The sequence below is a fragment of the Eleutherodactylus coqui genome, chromosome 7 (assembly GCF_035609145.1).
Source record: "Eleutherodactylus coqui strain aEleCoq1 chromosome 7, aEleCoq1.hap1, whole genome shotgun sequence".
Lineage (NCBI taxonomy): Eukaryota > Metazoa > Chordata > Amphibia > Anura > Eleutherodactylidae > Eleutherodactylus > Eleutherodactylus coqui.
The window spans coordinates 12154768-12167274 of NC_089843.1; the positions used below are offsets into that span (position 1 = coordinate 12154768).

Below are 12507 nucleotides of genomic sequence, written 5' to 3' on the forward strand. Positions count from 1 at the left end.
ACTTGTTAATGCAGATCGCAAAATTAGAATACTCTACCAAACTTTCACTATGTAAAAAAAACTTAGCTAAACTGACTAGTCTCAGAAATTATCTAAAGCTCTGCCTGAGAGCAAGATTCAATAAAAAATGCCTTCATCTCAAACATTTAGTCTTCGCTCAGGGCAACAGAGGAAGTAAATATATGTCTGCCATGATAAAAAAAAGCCCAAACCAAAAATCAGATCAATGCAATTAAAACCGCCTCAGGATCGAAAGTCACGTCCTCCCCGATATTGCGGCTGAATTTCAGCAATTTTATTCCCATCTTTATAATTTACGCCCCCAGGGAGACGCAGATGACACCGCAAAAGCCGCTGGTATGATTACTGAGTTTTTGAAAAAGCTCCAACTCCCCCGTATCGAAACAAAATCTGCGGACGATCTCTTAATCCCGGTAACGGAGGCGGAAGTAGCCGACGCCATTAACTCTTCCCCCCCAGGAAAGAGCCCAGGCCCAGATGGTCTCCCCCTGCTATATTATAAGGCATTCGGTTCCACCTTAATTCCGCGTCTAACGGAAACATTTAATTACCTACTGAAAGGGGGTCCTCTTCCCAAACAGGCCCAAGAGGCACATATTACTCTGATACACAAGGAGGGCAAGGACCCGGAGATGTGCGGAAGCTACAGGCCCATCTCCTTGATTAACTTGGACGTGAAGTTATGGGCAAAGTTACTCGCCAAGCGGATGGAGAAGCATATCCCACTCCTAGTTGAGAGGGAGCAAGCAGGCTTCGTGAAGGGTAGGGAGGGAAGGGATAATTGCATGCGTATTCTACAAGCAATACATTATGCAAAAAGCAAAGGATCCCCACTCGCTCTGGTCAGCACTGACGCCGAAAAGGCTTTCGACAGAGTCGACTGGGTATATATGAGATCTGTCTTGTTGCATTTTAACTTCCCTCCTCCCTTTGTCGAAGCCATATTTTCCCTATACGCGGAGCCTTACGCGAGGTTAAAAATAAATAATATATTGTCTCCCGCCTTTGAGATAAAAAATGGCACGCGTCAGGGTTGCCCGTTATCCCCCACCTTATTTATACTGGCTCTGGAGCCCCTGTTACAAAGTGTTAGGCTGGACCGGGAGATCCAGGGACTGAAGGTTGGAGACTACAAGCTATCTACGGCGGCTTTCGCGGACGATGTGATTTTTCTAATCACTAATCCGGAGAGAGGCCTTTCTAAATTGGTTAAGTGTTTAGAGCATTTTGGGACTCTCTCAAACTTCAAGATCAATTTTAATAAATCTACAGTCTTGAATGTCTCCGTACGGGAAACCATATGTGAGAACCTGAAAAGGGACTCTCCGTTCTCCTGGTCCAGCACGACATTAGACTTTCTAGGCATAAAATTGACAAGAAGGATTGGTGACCTCTACGCCGCAAATTTTCCACCACTTTTAGCCAAAATTAAAACCCTACTTCAAAACTACGACATCCCCTACATTTCCTGGTTCGGGAGGAAAAATCTAATAAAGTCATACATTTTCCCTATAATATTATACCACATTAGATCCCTCCCGATCCATCTACCAGCCAGTTTCTTCCGTACTCTGCGCTCTATGTTTATCAGATTCATATGGAGACAGAAGAGCCCTAGGCTGGCTTATAGTTTGATGCTGAAAAGAAGGGAGGAGGGCGGAATAGGAATGCCCAATATTCAGGAATTTTATATAGCCGCCCACATTAGCTATTGGTCGAGACTCACTTCAGCAACAGTCGACCCCCTACTTTACCACCTGACTTTAGAAACGTATGGAACCTCAGCAATGGGAAACCTGTGGTTCCCTAAGAAAGCTATTTATAGAAGTGGGAACTTCAACTCCCTGTTGAGAGGACCTTGTGAGGCGTGGGATCTACGGGGAGGGTCGTTGGCTCCGACTCCCTCCCCAAATGTCCCCCTGAGTTCTCTTCCTGCCCTCATGGGTTTGCCGCTGGACCCCTGTACGGGTAAGCTCTGGCTGAGGTTCGGGGGTAGGCTCCTTGGTGAGCTTATGTCCTTGAAACACGCGACTCCTAAGGAAATAGTAGAGGCCCTGTTGCCCGGCCAGCCACTGACCTTCCTCCAACAGGCACAGGTGGAGGGTGTGATTAGAGACTTCAACAGGAAATTTGGTTCCACGAGACCCCTCACAACCTTTGAGAGAGCTGTGAAGGAGAACAAAACACAAAGCAGAAAGATTGCTTTTATTCGCAAACATTGCTTCCCACCTATTTCAGAAGCTAAACCAGCGTTTCTCTTCTCTTGGGAAAAAGAGTTACATATAGCTCTGACGTCCCAGGAGACACAGCTAATCCTAAGACTTGCGTATGGGCTCTCTTCGTGCATCATCACACAGGAAGCCCACTATAAGCTCCTTGCCAGATGGTATAGGACCCCACAGTGGCTTGCCGATCACAAACTTTCGGCTGATAACAAGTGTTGGAGATGCGAGAGCGATTTAGGCACCTTTTTACATATTTGGTGGAGTTGCCCAAGCCTGAGCAAATTTTGGCAAGAAATTTCGGAGCACCTCCGAAAAATAGCCCCAAGCTTCAAACTCACCCCGGAAGTGGTGTTCTTGTGGAGGCCCTCGAGTAACTTTAACCCCCTGAAACAGAAATTGCTCGCTCACGCGATCGATGCTGCTAAGGCACTTATTCCTCTTTCGTGGTTACAAAAGACCCCCCCTCTGGTGGGTCAATGGAGGGATAGAATGGACCTGACCTATAATCTGGAGGAACTTTCTGGTTGGTCCAGAGGATCTCATGTAAAATTTCGCGAGATCTGGGGTCCATGGAAGGCCATACGCACTTCAATTGGATCTCAAGCTCTTTGAGCTAAGTGTCGGAGGTGTGTCCGCGGCGGCTGGGGGTCGGTGGGAGAGTCACCGGAAGAGACCTGGACCGTCATGAAGCTGCCCGTTAAGGGACTCTATTTCCCCACCGCCCAACTTGCAATGGATCTGGACATCCTTACTACCCCCCCCCCCCCCCACTCCAACCTACCCCTTCTGTCTGTCACTGTTTGTTTTCATTTCTCTTGTTTTGGACGTGCCATGCCATGCCAGTATTGCCTATTCTGTTCGGGTACCCGTTCTTTTTCTTGAATAGACCCAGGCTTGCATATTTAAGGGCCGTTACATGAACATGACACGATGTTTTCTTTTTGTATGATTACATGTTTAAAATTGAATAAAAATTTGGATTTGAAAAAAAAAAAAAAAATCTGTTATGCAATGTTCCCCTTTGTTATGTTTAGACATCGCTACTTTCCATACTGCTCCATGACATATTCTACTCTTAAAAATGCCGGTTAAACTTCTCTCCATAAACGCTAATGGGTTAAATTCACCATTTAAACATTCATCATTATGGAGAGAAGCGTTGACCCAAAAGGCTGATATTCTTTGTGTGCAGCAGACACATTTCAATGCTTCCGCATGTCCAAAAATTCACCATACTAAATTCCACAAGATTCTGCTAGCCTGTGCCCCAAATAAAAAGGCAGGAGTGATGATTGCTTTTAGAGACACGATTAATGTACAAACCAACTCAATACTGTAAGACTCCAGAGGGAGATTCATTTTGGTAAAGGGGACTTTAAACTCTGTTCCATTCTCCTTACTGAACATTTACGCACCAAATGAAGCTCAGATAAGCTTTTTAAATAAAACTATCAAAAAATTGCAGAGGCATGGAAATGAAAGAGTGATGATATGTGGAGATTTCAATCTCGTCCCGGACGATTCTATAGACACAACGAGTCAGACTCGTAGAAAATACCCAAACCTAAACCCTTGGATGCAAAAAGAAGCTCTCTACGACAGCTTTCGCTGCTTAAACGCATCAGCAAGGGAGTATACTTTTTACTCCCCCCCCCCCCCCCCACACAGATCATTCTTGAGAATAGACCTGATACTGGTGGACAGGTCGGGACCCCTTTAATCTCAAATGCCTCAGTTGAAAAGGCCACATGGTCAGATCATGCTTCTATCACAGCCACTTTTAGATGGGGGGAGGGGGGAGTGAGACACGCACATGGAAGAATAACACCTTTTTAATGGGGATCCCTAAGCATACAAAAACAATAAAAGATGCTCTCACTGAATATTTTGAAACCAATGATACTCCAGAGGTATCTCCTACAACAGTGTGGAACGTGCACAAAGTGTTTATCAGGGGAATCCTCATTAAAATCAGCGCAAAAGAGATAAGGAGAGACAACTCAATGAAATTTTAAATCAAATTACAATAACTGAAACCCGCCTGCAAAATGTCCAGTCAGCGGAGCTACACAAACAACTCTTTGAACTAAGACACAAGCTACGCTCCCTTCTCATTGATGATTTTGACAAAATTATCAAAAACTCAAAAATAGCTTACTACTCCTCAATGAACAAGCCTTCCAAACTAATGGCAAATCTAGTAAAAAAAAACTAGAATAAAAACAAAAATCCCAAACATAACGGACCCAGAAAACAAAGAGTCAAAAATTACACACCCTAAACAGATTGCGGAATGCTTTCATAAATTCTACGAAAAACTATATAACCTTAAAGAAGACCCCTCCACCCCCCAGCCAAACCAAAAAAAAATGTCATCTTTTCTTCAAACACTAAACCTCCCGAACATCTCAGAAACGCAACACAAAAACTTAAGCCAACCCATAGCAACCCAAGAAATTATTGACACTATAAAAACACTAAAACTTCAAAAATCCCCGGGCCCAGATGGCTTCTCCAACGAGTACTATAAATCCTTTAAAGAAATCCTAGCTCCACACATGTCCCAAATGTTTAATTCGGCAATACAGCAAAGCAAATTTCCAAGAGAAATGCTCGAAGCTACAATCGTCACAATAGCCAAACCCGGTAAAGATTCCTCGTCCTTAACAAACTTTCGTCCTATATCTTTGCTCAATTGCGATACTAAACTATACTCAAAAATCATTGCCCAGAGACTACAGACGGTTCTACTGTCCATAGTGCACTCGGACCAGGTGGGCTTTATAAAAGGACGACAAGCGCCCGATGCCACAAGAAGAGTGATTTACCTCCTCTCCATGCTAGAAGCCTCCCACACCCCGGCCATACTCCTTGCCTTAGATGCAGAGAAGGCTTTCGACCGCCTTCACTGGGAATATACCTTTGCTGTCCTGGAAAAATTCGGCCTCACAGGCAATATCATCAACGCTATAAAAGCACTATACCCCTGCCCCTCAGCTAGAATCCTAGTAGACGGTACACTTTCTGAAACTTTTTCCATCACCAATGGGACCCGTCAGGGTTGCCCACTTTCTCCCCTAATATTTATTTTAGCAATGGAACCCCTGTCTGAATCCATAAGACTGAACTTTAACATACAAGGTATACCCACAAAAACTACACAACACAAAATCAGCTTATTTGCAGATGACACGTTAATCATGATAACTAACCCTATATCTTCCTTGAGATATGTATACTCCACTCTATCCCTATTCTCAAGAATTTCATACTACAAATTAAATGTTTCCAAGTCACAAATATTGGGAGTCCATATACCAAATGACTTAAAAAGAGGTATAAAACAAGAATTCCCTTTCCAGTGGCAGTCCCAAAATATTCCCTATCTTGGAATCCAAATCTGCTTCCCCCTATCCACCACCATATCAGCCAATTACTTCCTACTACTTAAATCTTTACAGGTAGATCTAAATGACTTTAAAAAGCATCAATCTACATGGCTCGGAAAGATCACCTTGTATAAAATGATGATTCTTCCAAAAATCCTATATTACTTTAGAACACTTCCTATACCGATTCCCCAAAAAATACTACAAAAATTTCAAAGTCAGATGTCAGAATATGTGTGGAATGGTAAACCACCTAGAGTGGCGCGTTCTATCCTGACCTTACATAAAACCCAAGGGGGAGTTGACCTTCCCAACTTAGAGTCCTATTATACAGCGATTCTAATTAACCAGTCAAGGGAGTGGATAACTCACTCGACAACGACAGGATGGGTCAACTTGGAACGAGAACTAACCAACTCTAAAGCCCTAAAATCTCTAATCTATGCAACTATTATGGCAACTCAATCTCCACAATTGAGGTCGAAACTACTTGTCCCATACCTCTCACCAACAATCACAGCGACTGTGGAGGCGTGGACCAAACTCACTCAAAGCACAGAATACACTAAGACTCAAAACCAAAGCACAGTCCCGCTAGATACCTTAGAATATTTCATTCCGGGACTGCGACTAATCACTCGGTCGGAGGCGGGGATAAAACAAATAGCGGACCTCTTTGAGCAAAATACGCTGAAGCCCTTCTCACTACTAGTTGATCAGTTCAACTTACCAACGACAGAGATGTACAGATATTTCCAACTAAGATCCATACTAAAAACCATCCATCCCCAAAATATATCGATCCCACATATAATAGCTACAAACATAACAAAACTACAAAAAGGGAACAAAAGTACAACCAGATATTTCTATGACCAGATGACCGGTAACCTACGTTCGGGAAAGAGATGCCACCTTTTAAATTGGGAAAGAGACCTAAAAACAAAGTTCCCTCTTGACAGCTGGCTAGAGTCCTTTAAAAGAGCTAAGCAAGCGACAAAATGTGCCAACTTAATAGAAACTCACCTAAAAACTCTCACAAGGTGGTATCTCACACCGGACCAACTAAAGAAAAGACGGATGACCTCTGAGGCCGACTGTTGGAGGGGATGCGGGCAAGAGGGATCCCTACTTCACATACTCTGGCCATGCCCTCTAATTACCTCATACTGGTCTAATGTGTACTCATTAATCAACAAACTCTCGAATACCAAAGTCCTGAAACTCCCTGCCACATCACTACTGCTTTTAGACCTCGGGGAAAACAGACCTGAAAAAAGACAGTTAATAGGCCATATACTGATGGGAGCAAAAATCTTACTAACTAGGAAATGGCGAACTATGAAAATCCCCCACATAAACGAGCTAATACAACTTATAACGGAGCATGGGGCCTTCGAGAAAACTCTTGCGCTCAGAAAGAATTCTTATCTAAAGTACACGACAGTATGGAAACAATGGTTTGACAACTTTCAGCTTGATGTCTAAAATTGTTATTTTCTTTTTTTTTCCCTATCCCATCCTTCCCATAAATCCCTCTGTTTTCTCTCCTCTCCCCCTTCCCTCTCTGCCCCCCCCCCCCAATATCCTGCTTTACCCAAAGAATTCTATAATCTGTATCTCAAATGACTAAATATGGTTTCACACACAAAATTTGATCGTCACTACTTACACTTCTGTAATAAGCCTGGAAAAAATTGTATTCATATTAATGCATAATTGTAAATCTGTCTGTGAAATTTAATAAAAATCCAATGAGAAAAAAAAAAGAATAAGATCTAAAGGCCCCATAGTCTCTATCCCATATTGATTTCTCTTCCAGGTACTGGATAAAATCTCTTGGACAGCATTTGTCTAGTAAGTAATGCTCTCCTCCTCTTGATGGAACCCAGTAAAAACAGTTCTTAATCTCCCTGCACTGGTGTTTTTCTTGTATATATCGTCAAGGAGTTCAGACTCGGACTGGAATATTACTGTTTGCTGTGAATCTGTTTCTAAAACATTTAAAGCTAGTTCTGTTCATAGTTCAGGGTTTATATTATATAGGCAAATAACACTCTGTAATCCGGCTGTCCAAGCAGCAAATGTAATATTATGCCCGTCAAATTTGAAAGCGTAGCTTAAAATTGTGCCCACTTGTAAGAATCTTGCAGGAATTACGCCAATAGCTGTGGGACCTGTTGCCATTTTGACACTCGCTATTTATCTCTAAGTTTGATATTGTATCCTGCCAGCTCTGCCAGGAAATGTTGTTGGGGATTTTTGAGCAGATTCAGGATGCGATGCTGCAGATGGAGTTTCAAAACAATCTAACATTAACAACAAGTGTGCGGTTCAACTTTTACTATAGACTTTCCTTACAGCTAACAAAATGTAGGTTCAATAAACGTTATGCACAGTAAGAAATATCAGTAACAGAAAAAGCTATATCAATAATGATGTAAAGAGATCAGTCATGTAAAACAAATATAAGTCTCACCGTCCATACTTTACTATCAGAAACATAGTCCTCTTGAGGCACAACGTTCAAACACCAGACAATATGTCTTTATGACTTAGCTTGCATAACATTTTGCAATATATCAGTCCTCGTTTGTGAGCTCTGGGAATTTACTACCAGTCCAAGTCCAATGAGCCTAGTTCCCATGTATACAACAATCCTGTTGATGAGCTGGCAAGGTCTCTAAAGGTGTGCACACCTACAGTCAGCCTGGGGGGCTAGCCTCACTTACAATGTGTCACGTGGGAGTACTCACTTTAACCAATCCCGGCTAGTCCAGTGTCAGGAACTCTCCTCTTCAATGGCTTACAGGAATCCTTGTAACTGTCCCAAAGCTTGCTCCAGTCAGTTTGAAGTTGTCACTGTGTACATACATTACTGATCCTGTATTCTGCTCCAGAGCTGCAATCACTATTCTTCTGATGGACTCACTCGTAATGACGTAGTAGAATACTTGTATATTTTACTTTCACATGATTTCCTTTTCTCTCATGTATATGCCATTTATTTGCTTCTTTTATTCACCTTGCTAATATTTTTATTGTATAGACAGTGAGGATTGCTACAAATGTCCAGATGATGAATGGCCAGATGAGAAGAGAGAAAAATGTATCCCTAAAACAGTTGAGTTCCTCTCTTATACAACAGACGTTCTGACATCGCTATTTTGTACCATCTCTTTATTGTTCTCAATTATAACTTTATTTATTGTAAGAATGTTCATTTCCTTTTGGGACACTCCTCTTGTGAAGGCCAATAACCGGACTGTGAGCTTCATCCTCCTGGTCTCCATATTGCTTGGCTTCCTCTGTATCTTCTTCTTCCTCGGACGTCCAGTGAACATAACTTGTAAACTGCGACAAACATCATTTGGAATTTTCTTCTGCATTTCTGTTTCTTCTGTGTTGGCCAAGACTATCATGGTCTGCGTTGTTTTCAGAGCCACAAAACCCGGTAGTTCCTGGAAGAAGTGGATAGAGGTCAAATGCTCTTATTATATTATTGCAACATGCTCCTCCATCCAAGTCCTGATCTGTGTTACATGGCTAATGGTGTCACCTCCTTATGTAGAATTTGACCATCTTTCGTTTCCTGGAAGGATCATCATTCAGTGTAATGAAGGCTCAGCTATCTGGTTCTACTCCATGTTGGGTTATATGGGACTCCTAGCAGCGGTGAGCTTTGTTCTGGCCTTTATAGCAAGGACATTACCAGACAGTTTTAATGAGGCCAAGTATATAACCTTCAGCATGCTGCTGTTCTGCAGTGTCTGGATTGCCATGATCCCGGCTTATTTGAGCACCAGAGGGAAATACATGGTGGCTACTGAGATATTTGCCATATTGACCTCAAGTGCTGGAATATTAGGATGTATATTTTTCCCGAAATGTTTTATCCTAATAATGAGGCCTGAATTAAACTGCAGAAAGAAGTTAATAGAGAAATAAAATGTCTAGTGAAATGCAATTAAACTCCTGTTACAAATATTGCATTTACTGCATATTGTGTGTAAACAAAGTCGTGGCTTGATGTGTTGTATTTCCATTTAATTGGGGTTAATTAAAAAAAGAATTTAGCAGTATCACTCATTATTTCCAAGTATGGTTCATACCTAGAGATGGATTAAGGCAACCATGAGGCCTATCGAGAGCGTGGGCCATCTTCCAGTCCAGGTTTTATAAATTGTGTTTGCTACATAAGGTGTATTGCATAGATACGGTATCACCAGCAATCTTTCTATATAGATTTGGTAACAGAATTAAGCTTACTATTTAGATACTATACCACAACTAAGCTTACTACTTAGACACAATACCAGAACCAAGCGTAAAACATATATAATGTTCAAGAAATGATTACCATATAGATACAGTACCAAAATTGTCACCTGATGTGATGTGTAGCATGGGTGGATTAATATTTCCTTTCTAAAGTCAATAGACACTCGTGCATTGAAGTATCAGACATGATAATGCAACCAGTGACACACAGTATATTTCTCGGGCACTCTTTGTGTGGTTTCTAAGATCTGGCTGAGGAGCCATGTCACGGTGGCAATGCGTGCAGCACACTCTTTGTAATTTTGTGCACTATTAAAGGTATACAGCAGGATCTGGACAACTACTTAGGTGATCATAATGCCAGTGACTGAATCAAAAGCACTTGGTAGCGAAATAAGACTAACGTGTGTGTAGATAGATGAGCAGACCCTGTAGTTAAAAAAACACCATTTACTTTAAGGCCCGTGGTTGTCTGCATTAGTCTGAAGTACCAGAAATCAACCCCACTAACAGTTTTGCCATTCCTGAAACACTGTGTTCAAGTTTTCTTTAGTACTCACAAACTCCTATAAAGATTCTCTACTTCTTGTCTGAAGTTTTGTGGCTGCATTGCTGTCTGGTAGAAAGCAGAGCTGGCTTAAACAGACTTCTGGTTTAGGAAAACAGTTTTTCAGCATCCCAATGATTTTTGGGCTGCTGCACACAGGATTTCTTGAACTTTCACATAATGTGTCTCTAATTACAGCATGATAAAGAGGGGAAGAATATGCATGCTAGGGCTTCACATGGCTGTCAGCTTCCTCCATGTCCATCTCGGCTCCTCTCTTTCTCCTCCAACTAAATGGCTCACTGCCTCACGCCATACTGCCCTTACACTTCCATCTTCTAATTTTTTTTTGTCAATGTTTAAGTGTGCAATAAAAATTAGATGGAACCCCCAAATTTTTTCCCTCAGCTTGTCATAGCTTAACTCCAACTAACTGATTTACGATGGTGCCTAAACTAACTGTTTAGTTTCCTGACTCCCTCTTCTTATTAAATGGAGTCCAGCATAATTACCCTTTGTTAAATGAACTGATAGTTAGAACAGTTCCTCTTAACTTGCAGATAAAGTACTTCTATTCCATAGTGCCAGTCCAGGTCAATACAATAATTGTCTGTGTGGTTGCTGGGACTACTGGGGAGCAGCAGCATCAGACTTCACAGGAACTTAGTAAATTTAAGTTTCCAATCTGTGAGAGGGAAGGGTTGGGGGGCGAACATAGCCAGTAGTCTATATGACAGGCATATGCAGCCTAGCCTTGTTTAGACTTAGGTACTACTGATTTAGTAGACATATCCTTCATGCCAGCATGTTGGGGGGTGGCTATAGAGGTAAGGGAAGGCAGCTAATGGGCCCCAAAGAACCTCAAGGGCAAAATGGACTTATTAGAATCAGCCATTTGTCCACATCTTACAAATCCCACCTAGGGTACAGCATGGAAACTTCTGAGCACAACTATATAAGGGTTGTGAAATGTAAATAAATCCTAGAATTACCCAATAATTATTTTACACAAAACATTTTTACATTCTAGTTTTTAGAAACCATTATACTGTCTATAGCTGCCATTTTTTTATGTTTCCCTCAGCTTCTAATAAATGTCCTATACACCCATCACCAGAATGTCACATAAAGTTATTAATACAGGTAGCTGTTGTTACAAAGTCAGCCACCTATACTTCAAGCTGCTTTAATGAAGTGAAAATTGTCTAGTTAGCCCCTTAATGACCATCCGTACGTCTTTTAATGACGGCCATTAAGGGTCTGTTTTCCTCAGCACCATCTTTTGAAGGAGCTGCACTAGAAGCCTGGCACAGTTTCCCTGTGCTCGACCAAGCGGGTGTTTGGCTGCCAGATGACAGCCAGGCACTTGCTCAAACACTGGGGAGCAAGCAAACCAAAGATCTCCAGTATTTAACCCTTTACATGTCGTAGTCAGTGTGACTGTGGTATGTTAAATGTTGACAGAGGAGGGTCGCTTCATCTGTTACCCATCAGACCACCGTAATGTGATTGTGGGATTCTGATGGGTTGCTATGGCAACCACAGGCTTGAATATAGCCCCCTGGTCTACCAGTAACCTTGGACTGTGCTTTCTAATGCTGTACCATACATAAGAGTTATATTAAATGGTGATATTCAAGTCTGCTAGTGGGACAAAAATAAAAAGTTATAAAAATAATAGTAAAAAAAAGAATAAGAACATCAAAACCCCACCTGTCCCCTTTACTATGTAAAAAAATAAATCACATATGTGGTATTGCTGAGTCTGAAAAATGACAGAAATTGTTAAAGGGGTTGTCCCGCGAAAGCAAGTGGGGGTATACACTTCTGTATGGCCATATTAATGCACTTTGTAATGTACATTGTGCATTAATTATGAGCCAAACAGAAGTTATTCACTTACCTGCTCCTTTGCTAGCGTCCTCGTCTCCATGGTGACGTCTAATTTTCAGCGTCTAATCGCCGGATTAGACGCGCTTGCGCAGTCCGGTCTTCTTCTTTTCTGAATGGGGCCGCTCATGCTGGAGAGCGGCTCCTTGTAGCT

The 12507-nt window shown here is 41.9% G+C and overlaps 1 protein-coding gene across 1 annotated transcript; it reads left to right on the top strand.

Annotated features, from left to right (window-relative positions):
* Positions 1 to 8851: 8851 nt before the first annotated feature.
* On the top strand, positions 8852 to 9583 carry LOC136573403 (vomeronasal type-2 receptor 26-like). Its single transcript, XM_066574695.1, has one exon. The coding sequence runs from the start codon at positions 8852 to 8854 to the stop codon at positions 9581 to 9583; it is 732 nt and encodes a 243-aa protein (XP_066430792.1).
* The last annotated feature ends 2924 nt before the right edge of the window (positions 9584 to 12507 follow it).